Source organism: Chelonoidis abingdonii, chromosome 1 (genome assembly GCF_003597395.2).
Source record: "Chelonoidis abingdonii isolate Lonesome George chromosome 1, CheloAbing_2.0, whole genome shotgun sequence".
In the NCBI taxonomy this organism is placed as follows: domain Eukaryota; kingdom Metazoa; phylum Chordata; order Testudines; family Testudinidae; genus Chelonoidis; species Chelonoidis abingdonii.
The window spans coordinates 322,051,842-322,071,581 of record NC_133769.1 but is presented as its reverse complement, the minus strand read 5'-3'; the positions used below and the strand labels follow the sequence as shown (position 1 = coordinate 322,071,581).

Below are 19,740 nucleotides of genomic sequence, written 5' to 3'. Positions count from 1 at the left end.
TTCTAGGATGCTGTGGATCTGATCAATCGCTGTTCTTCTGGATTAGGAGGGAATTTTTTTCAGTGAGCCAAACTGCAGTGTGTCCAGAAGGTTTTTCACCACCTCCGCAGCATCATGAAGGCACCTTCTAGTTTAAAAAGAGTAAGAACGGGAATTTTAATGGCAGGAAAGACATATAGGAATGTTAACTTTGTTGTAACTTGCCACCAGTATCCATAGGCAGCAGGTGAAAATAGTTCTGGGGGAAGTTGAACCTGCTCCCCCACTCACCTCACAGCCATTTCTTCTGTCCTGTGGGTCTGCACCGCTCCCTGCACCGGCCTGTGGGCTCTCACTGCTCACAGATTTGAGGAACCCACGTCTATGTGCATGCAGACAGCACCCTCCTCATATGATGCTCCACCCCATCCTGTTCCTTGCCGGAGGCTGATGGGGTGCGCATGGGGCTGATGAGAACATGATTTGGTGGAAGCAGAGGGGTTGATGGAGCTGGGGACATGATAGGATGATAGGGTCTGAGGAAGCAGGGGGATGATGTGGTGGAGGAAATAGTGGGACATGATTATTATCAGAGTATGAACATGCCATTTCTTCTGAAGGGGAGCCCTCATGGAGTAGTCAGGAAGAAGAACACCTCCATGGAACTATCCCCACCCCCTTAGAGTTGTCAGGAAGAGGAACATTCTCCCAAGTCCCCCTCTCATGAGGTTGCCTTCCCTCCTCCTGGAGCAATCAGGATGAAGAGGGCTGCCCCATTGGGGACAGATAGTGATTTACTCCCCTGAGAGCTCAGCACACTCCTATTGGCCTCACTCAGGGTCTCCAGCATCATATGAAGGGGGAGGAAGGTGGTGTTCTATCCTTACCCTTTATCTTGTTGGCAAGTTAGCATGAGAGAGAGGGAGAAACATCTCTGGGCTTGACTGTCCATGTGTGTGTGTTGTGGGGAATGGCCACTTCCTGAAGTGCCAGGGCATAGCACCATCCTGGATTCCAAGTGCAGGAGTGGCACTCCAGAACACTCTGGCAGCACTGTTCCTGAGACTGGAGAGTCTGAGCCCCCCATAACCTTAGCCACCCACTACCTATGCCAGTATCCAGTGAAGAAAAAGGTGGTAAGGGCCAGCTTCCAGAGACCCAGGATGTGGCTGGTGGACATTTTGCCTGTAAGGAGAAGGGGAGACTTTAATCTTCATAGACTGAGGTCCCTCTTTGTACCCTCTTTTCCACTCTCAAAGGAATGGCAAGAGGATTTAGTGGTGGACTGAGCACTACAAGTTAGGCTGAAATGGCTCAATCCCAAATTATTGGTTATTTGGTTTGAGGTCATTTAATCTCTCACTATATCCAATAAAATACCTGATTTGGAGGAAGAGTGGAGGGACAGATAATGCCCTTCCCCACTGTTAAATTATTCAAGTTGTGGCCTATCACTTAAATCTACCCTTGTGCCCATGTTTCATTCACTTGATCAAATAACCAACTGCACTGAAGAATCCAGACTAGCTGAGTCACCGCTTGTTTGTAAAGTGCAACCCTTCTTCCCCTCCAAATGTGCAATAATAAAACAGAAATCAATATTCTTAACCTAATTTATCAAACATCCTGAAGATACTGATGCCATTTAACAGCTGTAGACGCAAATAAAAAAGCAATATCTCACACCATTAGTACAAAACAATAACATTTTCAGGCTGTGTATGCTATCCACCAATGGGCTGTCAATCATGTTTGCTCTGAAGAGCAGAGTGCTTTGGGGCTGTTAATCATGCTGGCTGTGTGAGAGAACACATTAAGAAATACTGTGCCACTATTCACTGAATACAAAAATAAACGTATGAAAACAAATACAGATTAAAACAACGAGGAGTCTGGTGGCACCTTAAAGACTAATAGATTTATTTTGGCATAATCTTTCGTGGGTAAAAACCCCACTTCTTCAGATGCATGAAGTGAAAATTACAGATGCAGGCATTATTATACATGAAGAGAAGAGAGTTACCTTACAAGTAGAGAACCAGTGTTGACAGGGCCAATTCAGTCAGGGTGGATGTAGCCCGCTCCCAATAATTGATGAGAAGGTGTCAATACCAAGAGAGGGAAAGTTGCTTTTGTAGTGAGCCAGCCACTCCCAGTCCCTGTTCAAGCCCAAATTAATGGTGTTAATTTGAAAATGAATTTTAGTTCTGCATTTTCTCTTTGAAGTCTGTTTTTGAAGTTTTTTTGGTTGAACTATGGCTACTTTTAAATCTCCCTGGAATGTCCAGGGAGATTGAAGTGTTCTCCTACTGGCTTTTGTATGTTACCATTCCTGATGTCTGATTTGTGTCCATTTATTCTTTTACAAAGAGACTGGCCGGTTTGGCCAATGTACATATATCACATTAGTAGATGTGCAGGTGAATGAGTCCCTAATGATGTGGCTTATGTGGTTCGGTCCTCTGATGGTGTCGCTAGAATAGATATGGGGACAGAGTAGACAACGAGGTTTGTTACAGGGATTGGTTCCTGGGTTACTGTTTCTGTGGTGTGGTGTGTAGTTGCTGGTGAGTATTTGCTTCAGGTTGGGGGGCTGTCTGTAAGCGAGGACTGGCCTGCTTCCCAAGGTCTGTGAGAGTGAGGGATTATTTTCCAGGATAGGTTCTAGATCATTGATGATGTGCTGGAGAGGTTTTAGTTGGCCCCTGTAAGTGGTGCCCGGAGGTGTTCTGTTATTTTCCTTGTTGGGCCTGTCCTGTAGTAGGTGACTTCTGGGTACCCATGTTACTCTGTCAGTCTGTTTGCTCACTTCCACAGGTGGGTATTGTAGTTTTAAGAATGCTTGATAAGGATCTTGTAGGTGTTTGTCTCTGTCTGAGGGATTGGAGCAACTGTGGTTTTATCTTAGGGCTTGGCTGTAGAAAATGGATCGTGTGATGGATGCTGGATGGAAGCCGGAGGCATGTAGGTAATTGGTCAGTAGGTTTAGGTATAGGTTGGTGTTTATGTGACTGTCACTTATTTGCACTGTAGTGTCCAGGAAGTGGATCTCTTGTGTGGATTGGTCCAGGCTGAGGTTGATGGTGGGGTGGAAATTGTTGAAATCCACTTGGAATTCTTCAAGGGCCTCCTTCCCATGGGTCCATATGATGAAGATGTCATCAGTGTAGCTCAAGTAGAGAAGGGGCACTAGGGGATGAGAGCTGAGGAAGCGTTGTTCTAAGTCAGCCATAAAAATGGTGGCCTACTGTGGGACCATGCGGGTACCCACAGCAATGCTGCTGACTTGAAGGTATGAGTTGTCCCCAAATCTGAAATGGTTGTGGGTGAGGACAAAGTCACAAAGCTCAGCCACCACATGCGCCATGGCCTCATCAGGGATACTGTTCCTGACAGCTTGTAGTCCATCCTCATGTGGAATATTGGTGTAAAGAGCTTCCACATCCATGGTGGCCAGGATGGTGTTTTCAGGAAGATCACCTGAAGTGATCAGTAGTTTCCTCAGTAAGTCGCTGATGTCTCGAAGATAGCTAGGAGTGCTGGTAGCATAGGATCTGAGGAGAAAGTCCAAATAGCCAAATAATACTGCTGTAAGAATGCCAGTGCTTGAGATGATGGGGTGTCCAGGGTTTCCAGGTTTATGGATCTTGAGTAGCAGATAGAATACCCCTGGTCAGGGTTCTAGGGGTGTGCCCGTGTAGATTTGTTCCTGTGCTATAGCAGGGAGTTTCTTGAGCAGATGGTGTAGTTTCTTTTGGTACTCCTCAGTGGGATCAGAGGATAGTGGCCTCTAGAATGTGGTGTTGGAGAATTGTTTGGCAGCCTCCTGTTCATAATCCAATCTGTTCATTCTGACTACAGCACCTCCTTTGTTGGCCCCTTTGCATTTAATATCAGAGTTGTTTCTGAGGCTGTGAAGGGCATTGCATTCTGTACAGCTGAGGTTATGGGGCAAGTTACGCTAAGGACAAGTAGCCTTTTCAAGTTACCTTTGGGACCGGTATCCTTCCCTTTCTCAATACAACAGATGAGCACTAGATTTTGGCATAACTGAAGGTACTTTGCAACAGGAACAGATTGATCATGTAAGACAAAATTTCTGTGGACTCACCAGTATCGTAGGAATTAACAATTAAAGAAGTGCAGAAAAATTAGGTGAAACATAATGAAGTTTTGGTGAAAAAATATATCCTAGAAAGCTTAACTGAACATGGCTGTAGTCTTTGACAAATGGGAAGAAAATAAAGTGGCTCTGTAGCCAGTAACGTCATTGTTTTATTATTTGTAAATAAAAATATAAGTAATTTTAAGAAATCGTCCCACTCCTTCCATGCTATTTAGTTATCCGTAATTACATGCATTAAAGTGATTTATATTTCGTATTTTACATAGGCAGCGTTAGTCATTATTTTCAAAGAGGGGCTAATTGACTAGTTGGACCAGTGGCGGCTTCTTCAATAATAATCCCTGTGTTTCTCCATGTTCATCTTAAAAATATATAGGAGGAAAATAACAAATAAAAAGCCATTATACCATAAAATGTTTCTGTTTGTGTTTACAAGTTCAGTCAGTAATGAAGAAATCAACGTCAAAGAAACACTTGAGTTTTCGGTTTTTTTCACATGTAATAAATGTGCCCTTTTTACCTATTACACCTGAAGAAATAAAGATTTCCTCTGTCATTTAATGGAAGAATTGATTTCTGCTTCTTTTATGTAAAAATAAAATGCCAAAATCAGCGGCCACACTGAGAGAGACACAAACATAGTTGCATGTTCATTCTTCAGGAAGGTGACAATAGGGCTTGATCCTGAAAGGTGCAGAGCACCTTCAGCTTTCCAGTGCCCTGGCATATGTCGAGTATGTCTGTAAATGTAAAAATATAAACCCAAGCATCTGTTGCTCATGAGCAAAATACATAATTTTTAGAGTATTACTTATTGTAACTAAGATGTGTCTATATTGATGTACAATATATGTACAGCATGTTTATCCATTATCTACTCTATGAGAAGCAATATTTTTATTTTGAACATTATAAAGTTATATTTTTTCCTGGTTACATAAGTCAAGGTGTTTGAGCTGGATGTCCTTTTCAACTTGCAAATGGGATGTAATTTAGCAAATTCATTTTGTTTCCTGTGGAATACAACTAACAGCTTTGGGACAGGTATCCCCTAATTCCTTCATGATCTTGTTTTCTTTGATATAAGACCTTGCTTTCTGTGATATAAAAGCTTGACCATACACTACCAAATGCTCCCTGAACTGTTTGAGTACAGATCTTGTTTTATGTGTGGAAAAACAGCAGGGAGTCTCAATTCAGTTCCTCAAATTGCTTTCCTGCAATGCCTTTACTAAGTAAGCTAACACCAATATAATTGTAGTTTTGCTGTTTCAAACATGTTAAATTTGGTAAGCTAGTGCTTTCAGAGCTAATGTTCTTTCACATTGAGGACATTTTGAAGGTGAAATAAAAGTAAATATAATTCTATAAGAAAAATATTAAATTAGCTAGAATGATTGAGTGTTTCAAGGAGTGCTTTGTACATTGGTACTGAGGACTTGGTGAATGGTAGAAAGGAAAATGATGCATTGGAATAGAATTTTAAGGAACATTATACAAAGCAAGAAGTGTGATTATTAAGAAAAAACAATTCTATGCCTGTATAGGTCCTGTGATTAATTTGAAATACTGTAAGTGCCCCGCCAGTTATACAAAAATTGTTTATAATAGCTATTTCCTATTCCTGCCTGTTGCTTGAATTACCAAAGATGTTCTAGAGAATCTGCTTTTGATCTGTGTATTCCATGATCTAGTACACTTTTTCCCAAACTTGGGACACCGCTTGTGTAGGGAAAGCTTGTGTCGGGCCGGGCCGGTTTGTTTACCTGCCCCATCAGGGCCGACCGATCACGGCTCCCACTGGCCGCGGTTCACTGCTCCAAGCCAATAGGAGCTGCTGGAAGCGGCACGGGCCAGGGGCTTTCCCTACACAAGCAGTGTCTCAAGTTTGAGAAACACTGTTCTAGTAAATTGAGCCCAGAGCTAGAAATCAAGAGAACTGTAGTCTACAGGTCTGTTGCATCTTACGCTGGGGTTATATTCCGCAGTCAGCACGTAAAGCGAAAATCGCATATAGTCAAAATTACATTGAGTGTAATGGTGGGCAGAATCTCCCGCACTACAGGAACAGTATTAAAATTGTTATTTTTCTCTTTTTTTTGTTTGTTTTTTGCTGACTGTGTAAAGCTGAAATCGTGCATGTATTCCCAAATTTGCTGCAGATAAGCTGTGTATTCTTAGGCAAGTAATTTAACCTTTCTGTGTCTGTTTTCACCTCAGATATAAAATGGGGATGATAAGACTTGTTTACCTTTCTAAAATATTTTGAGCTGTGTAGAAGAACAAGAGCTACAGATCTGCAAATTCTTATTATTTATGGTGCCCCTTGTGCAGTAGCATAGTAATGTTACATGCATTTTAAGAAAAGCTATTTATATAGTTTCATTTCCTTAAAAAGTCCCAAACATTATTTTAAAAGGACATTTTCACAAGAAAAAGATAATACTTATCATTCATAGAGGAATTTAGGATTGTTTTGTGGTTTTGTACTTAATATCTTTGTGAGTAGAAGCTGATAACAATACCCAGTATTTCCTGTTTACAGATTAAGGTCTTGATCCCGGTACTCATTTAATTCATTGCCAAGATTACCAGTAACTTCATTGTTCTCAAGATCAGTAGCATAAAGTAAAGGTAGTGAGCATTTACTAGGACATCTTTAGTTGTAAAATAATGGATACTGTTGACAGGTAAGTTTTAAGTGTTCATCTCTTGTCATCTGAACAAGTCATCCTGGTTTTCCATGGTATTCTACCTTTCTCTACCCTTTGCTATCATAAATCTTCTTGAACTGCAAGGCAAAGTCAAAAACATTTATGTAAATTGTCTTTATAGCTGAGACTGGACAACATGAGACCAAATGAGTGAATTAGAACTGGGCATCACTTTACAAAATGTAGTAAGTCATTTCAGTGCTTCTACAAGAGGAGAAAAGTATCAGTAATGCAGTCACTATAAAAGCTGGTAGAGGAATTGTTGCTATTAGTCCTTGTTTGCGCTTATGAGTACCGAATTCTCACAAATTGAATCAAAAACTAAAAAGTGTTGTTACAGAGTAATGTGCATGATATAAAATACTGTGTCTGTGTTGACATAAATCAAGTTTCTCTCTGTGTGTGTGTGTATGTGTGTAATATTTTATATAATGATTATTCTGGTTATTTAAAATACAACTACAATGGAAACTTGCCAGTTTGCATCAATGTCTGATCCTGCAAGATGCTGAGCGCTTACTTGGAGATGAAGTCAATAGAAACTGAATGTGCTCATCAGTTTCTAGGTGATACTCAGCACCTTGCAAGATAAGGCCCTGGGAGACCCATTGCAAACTAGCAAGTTTTGTGAATGAGTGAATAAGCAATTATTATAAAAACAGGAATAACGCATCACAAAATGGACTTTATTCACTCAGGGCCTGATCCACAGCATATTGAAGTCAATGGAAAGTCATCATTGACTTCAGTTAGACTTTGTCTTAGATTCTTATTTTGTCAGTATTTTGTCTGTGATAATTCATTGAATATTAGCAAATATATTGTAATATATTTTTTAAATAGTACTGGCATTTTAGATGTCCTATGTCATCTATTACAACCTCTTTTTTGAGAAATGGGGAGAGGCCAGCAGTTGTTTTGTGTGGGTTGTAAAGAATATGTTTAATCAGACTGCACATTGAAGAGGTTCTACTGCCTCTTAAATTGTTTTAGAAGAAATAATATAATTCATCAATGTGGTTTATATTTTAGGGGGCTTTTTTATGTGCTGTTTTTGCTTGCTAAGGTGAGAAACTCATTGAAACAAACAAGAAAATTATTTATGGCATGGTCCTTTCAAATAAATGGGTATATACTACTTAGTGTTTTGTTTTTTTTTAATCAACTTCTTAATTTATAGTGTAGTTCTGGATTTTCTGAAATCCACTGAAATGCAGCCTTAGTATCTGAAAGTCGTGGAGTGTTCTTAAATAGTATCATTAATTGAGGCAGTAAAAAAAAAAATTCAGCAATTGTTTTAAATATACCATAAAAACACTTGGATGTTTGAGTGGGTTGTGTAGGTTGTTGAAACATCTCAGTCTGTGGGCCAGTTTCTACTGTTTGTGGAGTTACTCTGTTGTACACTGAGAGCAGAATTTGGTGCTGAAATTTAGTTGGAGTTACTAATTACCGGTATATATTTCATGGTTTTATAACTGTTGATATTCTGTGGTGTGAAAACTCATCCAAAATAAACACAAAAACTAAATATTGTCTTATCTGGTAAAGAACACTACCTAGAAGTTAGATCATTATCTAAAGACTTTTATTGTAACCCCTGTAGCTATAGTGTATCTTGAAATGATATATTTCCAGTATTTTTTATTTTTAACCGTTGTGTTAGTGAAATTGTGATTATTTTTTTCTTATACATTGTCCATGAATTTTGTTTCTCAATTTGCTTCCTCCCCTTTTAAGATCCCAGAGGCGTATTTTATTAGAGACCCTCATACTTTCCTCCTTACAAAGGACTTTATTAAGGTATATGTGTTGTATTTGGTGCAAAGAAATCTCTCAAGCCCTTAACTGCATGTCCTCACAGGTTAACATTTTCACATGTAACCCCAGCTATTGGAAATAAGATTGATTATTTGGTTAACTGAAGCATGCTTGAAAAGAGAAGCAGAGCTTGTCTACAAAATACTAACACTTGGATGAGTCTGCAGCCTGAGAGAAGAGCACCCGGTGAATTTTCTGGACTTTTTTCATGGCTGACTTAGGATTTGCTTGCATTGTCAAATAGTGTGTTGACCTATCTCTTTGATGCATATTGATAATGACAATCACTCTCCTTTCCCTGCAGGCCATGGAGGCACAGATACAGAACTTTGGACAGACGCCATCTCAGTTGCTTATTGAGCCACATCCGCCTCGGAGCTCTGCCATGCACCTGGTGAGATATAACTGCTGGTTGAGAATTTATTTCCTTTCAAGCTGAGGATCCTTTATAGGTCATAAAATACCTATTTAAGTAACACTTTTTTTTCATGCCCTGAGTTGCCTACAATGCCATAGCCCTTACTCTGTGCAGAAATTGCATACAGGCTCTTAAACAGCACGATGGAAGTTGGAATAGCTCTAACTTCCTACAGTCACTGACTTCTGTTGCCCAATCTTAGATTTAAAAACTATCTTCATAAATGTGTAGTTGCTGAGTATTACTGCATGAAGTAGAAATAAGTGCATGCTTTTCTCATATTGAACATTTTGTTTCAAAAAAAGGGGAGAACGTTCCAGGGTGATTTATGAACTTTGGCTGCTTGTCAGGAATGAAAATATGTAGTTAAAATCATACTGGAACCCTTCTGTCCATTCCTGTGAAAGAACACATCATGTCCTTGTAATTTAAATTTGAACTTCAGCATTAATTACCAATGCACTCTTTAATGTTCTCATTACAAAGAATTATATTATGTAGCCAAAGTGAAAAATACTGATATCTGTCCCTATTAGTGTCTTTGGTTTAAACATCTGAGGGAAAGAAAATTCCTGTGAAGTTTCAGTAAACAGATCATAATATTTTCATTAGCTTTCATAGTTTCCATTACCCATAAGGAAAATTACATTGTGCAAATGGCAATTCCTCTGGAAATTTTAGTTTTGCTCTTTTTTAAATTAAACAGTATCTGCAAATTTACATGATAGTTAGATACTTTAGATCTTAAAAATGTAGATAATGTATTTTAGACAGCAGTTTAAATCAATAGAAAATTCCTAGAGTTCATCCTAGTTGATACAGCAGTTAATTTATGAAGACATCTAATACATGCAAATTGGGCTTCACGAAGCAATGGACTTAAATTGCAGCAAGGGAGGTTTATATTGGACATTAAGAAAAACTTCCTAACTGTCAGGGTGGTTAAGCACTGGAATAAATTGCCTGGGAAGGTTATGGAATCTCCATCATTGGAGATTTTTAAGAGCAGGTTAGACAAACACCTGTCAGGAATGGTCTAGATAATTAGTCCTGCCACTAGTGCAGGGGACTGAACTAGATGACCTCTTGAGGACCCTTCCAGTTCCGTGATTCATATAACCTCACTGATGATAAAAATGTTACTAGCCATGAGAAAAAATTATGTTCTACATACAGCATTATCACCCTGATTTTATAATCATTTATACCTTTTAATATGGTTTGTAAGGAATAAAAAGTAAAGTCAATTCATGTAGTATTCTCTAAAGATTAACTTAAATCTACAATGGACTAGAAAAATAACTAATCATCTGTGGGATTTCTGAGTTCCTCTAAAAATTCTTGTTTCAACCTTTGGATTTTATACAATTTTATGTTTTTGATGTAATAATGGGTTAACTGACTCTTCTATTTGACTCCTATCTACAGTGTATGAATATTAACTGTTCTGATCATTTTGTATTTTGATTTTTTGAATTAATGCTGATTTATCACTTTACAACCTGTAATGATAACCTAATGGACCGTAACCATACATTTTCTCTATTTGTCCTCATGTAATGATCCAGCAATAGTTTTCCCTCCTCTATTGCTAGTGCAGATAGCATTGTTTTCCCTGTATGTACACGTTTGTCTACTCATTTTAACCTTGTTTTCCCTCAGACCTCCTCACTAATTGTGTTATCCCTTCTGTTTTCTTCTGCTCTCTTCTCCTTTCTACTCAACAGTGTTTCCTTCCACAGAGTCCACTCATGTTTAAAGATCAGATGCAGCAGGATGTTATTATGGTGCTGAAATTTCCATCAAATTCTCCTGTCACACACGTGGCAGCCAACACGCTTCCCCACCTTACCATTCCTGCAGTGGTAACTGTGACTTGCAGCAGACTTTTTGCAGTGAATAGATGGCACAACACAGTAGGTAGGTGCTCATAGATAGATCTCTTATTTAAACATTCTGTAAGCAGTGCATCTTTTAAGTTTCAAGTAGAGTAGCTGGGTTAATCCCACTCGCCTACAGATAAGCAACAATTTTTTACCCACTTATCCCTGTGTGTATTGAGTACTCAGTGTCCATTTTCCATGGTATCACTCCGAGAAGCACCCGCCCCAAAACCACCACATCCGCTTCGCAGCCAATTGCTTTGTTGCTACATCGGTATCAGTCTTTAATGTAACCTTTTTGGGACAGTACTATTATTCTTGACACCACATATATAATATGCCACAATTTTCAGAAGTACATAGTACTGGGCTAGTTAGTATGTGTGTATCACTGTTCACTATTTGAAGGTGTGTCAGCTATATACAGATGTCTTCACAAGAGCCAATAGTACAAGCAAAAACTAAAGCACTATATTCCTTGGCTCCACTTACAGAGTGTCCAATATGGATGAAGTAGAAGAACTTAATCATTACCCTTGTGAACAACTAAGTGGTCATCAATCTATTTCAACATTCTATTCTAAATGTTTCTGTGCTCTGTCACTGTGCAATACACATCTGCTATCTGGTTAGAGGTAGTTTAAGCAAATCTTATTATTACCTTAGACTATTATATCAGGTACCTCCACATTCAGAGGTACCCAAAGTTTATCCAGAGTTTTACACATCTTTTTAAACGATAATTATATTAATTTTGCTCATCCCAATAGCGTAAAAGTTTGAAGGGTAAGAAGTAGTCATTGGTATATATAAATTGTGAAATGGAAATGTATTTAAAAGATGTTTTCTGTTCAGAATTAGTAATCTGAGCCTGCTACAGGTGGTAGCCATGTTGCCAAAAGATTCATTTGCTTATAAACATTTGTGACACTGGCAGTTGAGAAACCCAACATAAGAGACCATAAACAAGTCAGTCTCCTACAGTACTTTAATACTAATTTTAATAACAGTGTTTTGTTAGTCTTCTGTAAGTTTTTCAAGTCTTCTGGGACATTGGCTAACCACGCTTGCCTATTAGCAGGCCACTTGGGGAACCTCTTAGTATGTGTTACTGTCTCTTAAAAGGATCTTTTAATGGGCAGTAGAACAGTGGGAGTAGTGAAACGCACCCACTCCCATCACTTTAGTGTGACAACGGTAAATAATAGCTGATGCGGTATCTAAGGAAACCTCAGGTGTTCCCTAGCAACCATGCTTTAATTAAGAGAAGCCTTATAGGCCTTGATTTTTCCTTGAGGTTCATGTAACTATTTTGTTCACTTACATCTGTGTAAAACTTGAACATCTTTGCTAACATGCAGAATTCAGTTCACAAACCATATGTGAACTAAACCATGCATCCTTTGTGCCATCCTGGAATTTATCTAAAATACCACAATACTTTTTGAATAAATAAGGCAAAAGAGAAGGGTAAGCAAAACAGTCAAGAAATTCAAGATAAATCCTACACTGTTTTTAGCTTTTACACTGTATGTGTCATTTTCTGTTACTTCACAACAGCATAATTTAGGACAGAGTATCAGTCTTAATGCTGAATTTTCTAATTCTTGCTGGTTTGGTTTACAATCTTAAAAAGTCTCTCTTTTCTACTTAGATTTAAATTATAAAAGAACTTTTAAAGTTGTATCTTCTATTATAAAACTATGGCATCATTTAATTGTAGTGTTTTTTACTTAATTATTCCAACAATAATAATCCAACAATCTAGCATTTAGAATAGGGTCATGAACATAAAACTGCACAGAGATAGTCAGGTACCATCATAAGATGTAAACACAGCTTAATTTTTCCATATTAGCTTGTGCATAGTGCATTAATACTAAGTCTCTAGCTTTCTAAGGTGAGGTGTTAAATTACTGATTTGTAAAACAGATTTTTCAAGGTTAATTGAGGACCCTCTTTACTTTTATGACATGCTACTCTAGACATGTATGTCATTAGTAGAAACTGACTATGTTATTACTAAATATAAGGATTGTCAGTGGAAAATTCTTAATTTAAAAGGTATGGTGATAATAAGTTTCAAATGTCTGTTGACATTACAGAAGATTGAGTTTGTCTTCTGACCTTGGAAAGAGTCATTTGCCTTCCCCCCACCAACTATCCTGCACCCAAATTGTGCTACCTCCCTCACAAGTGTCTTTCTCCGCCAATTTTGCTTCTCCATCCCACCCCTTTTGTGAGGATTACTTGCAGTGATAAATAGGGCCTAAAAGTTGTGGCTCAGTAATATAGAAAAGAAAAAATCATTAATGTTTGCAGCCTGGTATAGCAAACTCCTGTATAAGAAAGGAGGATGATTTGTCTGGCATTCATATACCATGATCCTGGATACACACATCACAACACCAGCAGATAGTGTTTTCTGCCTCTTTGGGTGACAGAGACTTTTCCTCTCCCTATCAGATTACGACTTTACCATGGAAGTGTCCTCAGGACTAGACCATTGCAACTCACTCTGTTAAGAGACTGTATATTAAGAGACTCTACAGCAATACTACTGCTGGTACTTTATCTCTGAAACTACCTCACCATATCTAATTTACCAAGGCACATACACTTCACAATGACAATGCATCTAAAGAAGCCCAAGCTAAAACACTCAGGGGCTTGGGGCACAATATTCCAAGTCTTGTATAGAGTCATAGAAATGTAGGGATGGAAGGGTGACTCAGTCCAATCCCCCATGCTAAAACAGGATTAAGTATACCTAGACCGAGGGCAGGCAACCTATGGCACGTGAGCTAATTTTCAGTGGCACTCACCCTGCCCAGGTTCTGGCCACCGGTCCGGGGGGCTCTGCATTTTAATTTAATTTTAAATGAAGCTTCTTAAACATTTTTAAAACCTTATTTACTTTACATACAACAATAGTTTAGTTATATATTATAGACTTATAGAAAGAGACCTTCTAAAAACGTTAAAATGTATTACTCGCACGTGAAACCTTAAATTAGAGTGAATAAATGAAGACTCAGCATATCACTTCTGAAAGATTGCTGACCCCTGCCCAGGCGATAAGAACATAAGAACGGCCATACTGGGTCAGACCAAAGGTCCATCAAGCCCAGTATCCTGTCTTCTGACAGTGGCCAATGCCAGGTGCCCCAAAGGGAATGAACAGGCAGGTTATCATCAAGTGGTCCATGCCCTGTCACCCAGTCCCAGCTTCTGGCAGACAGAGGCTAGGAACACCATTCCTGCCCATCCTGGCTAATAGCCATTGATGGACCTATCTTCCATGAATCTATCTAGCTCCCTTTTGAACCCCGTTATAATATGTGTGTATATTCATATTCTGCAGTAGTCTCCAGTTCCTCTTATGGAGACTTGGGAAGAAAAGGAAATAAATATACATAAATATATGTACATTGTAAGGGTAAACAGTCTAGTGGTCTGGCGTGGAAAAGATTGTCATGTTATGTCCCAAGCCCAATTTAAATCTCTTAGTCCCCTCTCCCAATCAATTATGGATACCAAGCTTGAGATCTTGCAACATGACTGATTCACTGGGTCCAGAGTTGTACTTGTTAGAGGATTTGATAAATATATTTTCAGTAAATTTGCCACAACCAGTAGAAAACTCCGAAATGTCAATTCTGATTAAAACATCACAGATTATAGATGATAAGAAGTGCTGCTTACTTTACACAATTTCAGTTTGCAACGCAAAACAAATTAGATACCATTTTCTTTTTAATTACAGTTTTCTTTTAAGTAAACTGAAAAAATAATGAAGCAGTTTCAATGAGCAGAACATTTCCACCCAACATGGGTTTAGAATGTTATTCCCCAAATGGATGGAATTTATGCACTTGTATTTTTATGCTGCCATTTAAGATAGATCTACTCTATGAGAATAAGCAGCAAAGAATCCTGTGGCACCTTATAGACTAACAGACGTTTTGGAGCTTGAGCTTTCGTGGGTGAATACCCACTTCGTCAGATGCATGTAGGCATCTGTCTACATGCATCTGACGAAGTGGGTATTCACCCACGAAAGCTCATGCTCCAAAACATCTGTTAGTCTATAAGGCGCCACAGGATTCTTTGCTGCTTTTACAGATCCAGACTAACATGGCTACCCCTCTGATACTCTGTCAGAATAGTACGCTAATATAAACTATCCATGTGTGATGGGAGAGGGGCTCCATTGCTCACTATTGAACATTCAATTCAGAGAAATACATAAATGTTATCTTCTTCACACACGTATAGGGGTCATCATTGTAAAAGCCAACAACTACCACAGTTAACCACACCTATTCAAGATATGTATTTCTAAGCATAGGAGGAAACTCTGGTCCAATGCACTGTATGGTGACTCTTGGCAAATAATGACTTTTTAAGTATAGCTGTACATTGCACCAACAGTAACAGCTCTATAGTAGCACTTGTGTGGACTAGGATTGCTAAATGCGGCACTCCCTGGCTAGGCCCCTGAAATATCTCTTATACTAGCAGTGGCTGGAATAGAGGTAGCTATGCCAGCTTTACACCACTCATGGATTTCCATCCAGAAAAGGAATCTCCAGTTGGCTGCCTAAGCCAGTGTCTCTCCTCTTTTGTACCACTGTGGTGGCACTGCAAGGCTCTGTCCCAGTATTTGTATATAACATAATGGTCGGTTACACCATTGTAAATGAGGAGTTGATTTGCTGAAGTCAGCAACTGCAGATGTTGGCTCAAAGTTAGCATATGTATTTTTATTTAATTTTATTTATTTGAGTAAATAACTTCTATATTTTGTCACATGGAAAAAGGAATCTTAAAAATTGATACAACAAGAAATGTTAAGAGATTAACCATTTTTATGGGGTATAATCATTTTACAATTCTAATACTGGAAAACCAATACGAAAATTTTGTAAGCAAGTTCCATATTTGTTTTATTCCTTCTTTCATCTATAGGCCTCAGAGGAGCCCCAGGATATTCTTTGGATCAAGCCCATCATCTTCCCATTGAAATGGATCCATTGATTGGTATGTAAATAATAAAAGTATGGTTATATAGTTGAAAACAGTGTTTTCAAGAATTGTTGATTAAGCTATATTTGTATATTGTGCTTCGTTTTACACAGAAAACAGGCAAATATTCTTTTTCGAGTGTTTGCACATGTGCATTCTACTATTGGTGTGTGCGCACCCCATGCACAATCACCAGAAATATTTATTTCTCAGTGGTACCCATTAGGGTAGATTTTCTGTGTTTATCTGCCTTTTTGCCAATCCCTGGTGCCAAGGGATTCCTCAGTCACCGGCCTTCAAGCCTTGCATTTCCTGTAATAAGGCTGTGCCCCTGAGTGACTCGCACTCAAGTGCATTGGAGAAGCTCATACTGGGGACCATTTCCAACTTTGCAAGGACTTAAGCCTCACGTAGAAAAATATGGGAAAGCCAAGTTAAAGTCTCTGCTCATGAAGGTGGGATTGAGATCTCCATCTGAGCCAGGCTGGTCACACTTAGCACCCAATGCCCCAGTGTCAGTAAGGAGTGCTGCTTCTGCTGTGTCAGAGTGCCAGCACTGATCCCAATCCCCAGTGCCTAGGAAGAGACATAAAAAGCAGACTACCAAAAGAGGGTAATCCACAACACTCCTCTGCCTCAGTACCGCAGAAGCTGGCACCGTTGACTCCAGCACCTACATGGGTACCGTCGAGTCCAGAGCCAGAAGAAGCTCTCATATCTGCAGCATTGCATTGTACCAACACTATGCTTGAGGCATTTCCAGATGCCAGGGATTTCCTCTCACTATTGGTACTGGTTTCACTGGCAGTGAAACAGCTATTGCTATTGGTGTCAGCGGACACAGGGGAACCAGGTGGATCATTACAACTCTCAGTACTGGACAAACTTCACCTACCCATGACAGTTCACCCAAAAGTACCATCAAAGGGGAAACCTGTGATGCTGGCCTCACTATGAACCTCTCCACCTAGGCACCAATCACCGGCACCATCAAGGGCTGCACCCCCATGGTCATTAGAAAAAGAGTCATCCTCTTCTGAGTAGGAAATTGGGTCTCTTGTCCTCAAATCTGCACTCATTACACCTCCAGATGTTTCCACCCTTCCATTGATCCAGTCACAGGAGTACCATCAAGTGGTGGGCCAGGAGGTCACTGGGGTCTTACACTGATTCTGTGGCCCTTTTGGAATTCATGGTATTTTTCCCCAGTTTCCAGAGCATATGCCAGGTGCTCCTAGTTAGTGGCTTCAAAAAAGGCATCCTGCACCTTTCCACCAGCTGGGCACCTCTTCCCAACTCCAGTACTGAGCTGCTACCAGACTCCAGGAGCAGGCACAACAGGATCCCATAGATCAAGAAGGGGAGGAAGAGCATCGTAAACCAGTGCTGGCCTCCTCCCCTGAGAAGGCAGTCTCAGGAGGTGGCATGTTTCCTCCTCCAGATGACTATAAGGCTCATCAGGAATTGTTCAAAGGGATGGCCTTAAATCTGGACGTACAGATGGAGGTAGTAAAACAGTCCTCCCAACGCCTGCTTGATATTTTAGCCACTGCAGGTCTTTCAAAAAGGGCTGAGCAAAAGTGCTATGTACCTGCCCAAAGTTATCAACTTCTTTACACCCATCTCCTCACCTTCAGGTCCCTAATACTATCGGCAGCCAGTGAGAGAGAAAGGCAGGGACATTAGGGTGCAACCCCAAAATCAGAGGAATCAGTAAGATTAGACCTCTTTGGTAAGGGAGTTTATTCTGTGGGCAGTGGTTACATCTCAGAACTGCAAATTAGCAGACGTTGTTGGGCAGACATGACTGTAATACATGGGACTCCATGCAGAAATGTAAAGACTTGCTGCCACAAGATGCTAGGCAATAGCTCTCCTCCCTAGTGGGAGGGAAAATCGGTGTCAAAGGTCTCATTATAAGCTACTCTAGATGCAGCTGATACAGCTGCCAGGTCCATGGCTTCAGCGGTGACCATGCATAGAAGTTCCTGGTTACAGTTCTTGGGCTCCTGCACAAGGTCCAACAGACTTTCCAGGACCTGCCCTTTGAGTAATCCTCATTCTTTTCGGAACAGAGAGAGACAAAGCTCCATGGGCTAAAGGACTCAGGGACGATTCTAAAGTCCTTTGAGTTGTACACCCCAGCCCCTTCAAGGAAACACTACAGGCCTCAATCATCCCTCTATTACTCTGCCATGTCTATCCGTCAGGACTTACAGAGAAAAAAGAATAGGGATTATAGGCGTAGACCACCTTCCCCTTCTGCAACTGCATCAATGCCCATCCCATCTAACTATCCAGGGTGTGGAAGTGTGGTTTACATCAAGGCCGTACAACACAAGATGAGATGTTCACTGCAGAGGGTGCATCACCAAGAATTGGTTGAAACTGTCATAAAGAACAAAATTGACAGACACATAGATGAACATAATTTGTTGGGAAATAGTCAACATGGTTTGTGTAAAGGGAAATCATGCCTCAACAATCTACTAGAATTATTTGAGAGGGGTCAACAGGCATGTTGACAAAGGAGATCCAGTGGATATAGTGTATTTAGATTTTCAGAAAGTCTTTGACAAGGTCCCTCACCAAAGGCTTTTAAGCAAAATAAGCAGTCATGGGATTAGAGGGAAGATTCTCTCACGGATTGATAACTGGTTAAAAGATAGGAAAGAAAGGGTAGGAATAAATGGTCAGTTTTCAGAATGGAGAGAGGTAAATAGTGGTGTCCCCCAGGGATCTGTACTGGGCTCAGTCCTATTTAACATATTCATAAGTGATCTGGGAAAAGGGGTAAACAGCGAGGTGGTAAAATTTGCAGATAATACAAAACTACTCAAGATAGTTAAGTCCCAGGCAGACTGCAAAGAGCTGCAAAAGGATCTCACAAAGCTGGGTGACTAGGCAACAATTGGCAGATGAAATTTAATGTTGATAAATGCAAAGTAAGGCACATTGGAAAACATAATCCTAACTACACATATACAATGATGGGGTCTAAATTAGCTGTTACCACTCAAGAAAGAGATAGTTGTGGATTCTTCTCTGAAATCATCCACTCAATGTGCAGCAGCAGTCAAAAAAGCGAATAGAATGTTGGGAATCAAGAAAGGGATAGATAATAAGACAGAAAATATCTCATTGCCTCTGTATAAATCCATGGTACGCCCACACTTTGAATACTGCATGCAGATGTTGTCACCCCATCCCCCTCAAAAAATAGTGGAATTGGAAAAAGTTCAGAAAGGGGCAACAAAAATGATTAGGGGTATGGAACAGCTTCCATATGAGGAGAGATTAAGAAGTCTGATTTTCTGCTTGGAAGAGAGGTGACTAAGGGGGGATATGATGGAAGTTATAAAATCATGAGTGGTCTAGAGAAAGTAAATAAGGAAGTGTTATTTACTCTTTCTCATAATACAAGAACAAGGGGCCACCAAATGAAATAAATAGTTAGCAGTTTTAAAACAAACACAAGAAAGTATTTTTTCACACAACACACTGTCAACCTCTGGAACTCCTTGCCAGAGGATGTTGTGAAGGCCAATACTCTAACGGGGTTCAAAAGGGAGCTAGATAGGTCCATCAGTGGCTATTAGCCAGGATGGGCAGGAAAGGTGTCCCTAGCCTCTGTTTGCCAGAAGCTGGGATTGAGTGACAGGACATGGATCACCTGGCATTAGCTACTGTCAGAGGACAGGATACTGGGCTTGATGGACCTTTGATCTGACCCAGTATGGCCGTTCTTATGTAAGAATTGACTCCACACAG

At 39.9% G+C, this 19,740-nt stretch overlaps 1 protein-coding gene across 10 annotated transcripts in view; it reads left to right on the top strand.

Moving 5' to 3' along the window:
• The window catches only part of NBEA (neurobeachin), an 862,398-nt gene that overhangs the window by 817,038 nt on the left and 25,620 nt on the right, over window positions 1-19,740 (top strand). For 4 of the 10 annotated variants that reach the window (XM_075061634.1, XM_075061637.1, XM_075061633.1 and 1 more), the window contains 4 exons: window positions 8,560-8,622; window positions 8,945-9,034; window positions 10,786-10,978; window positions 15,913-15,984. In XM_075061634.1, coding sequence (XP_074917735.1) covers window positions 8,560-8,622; window positions 8,945-9,034; window positions 10,786-10,978; window positions 15,913-15,984 — 418 coding nt within the window. The remainder of the gene's footprint in view (window positions 1-8,559; window positions 8,623-8,944; window positions 9,035-10,785; window positions 10,979-15,912; window positions 15,985-19,740) is intronic. The other 6 variants (XM_075061639.1, XM_075061638.1, XM_075061635.1 and 3 more) reach the window with 3 other exon arrangements.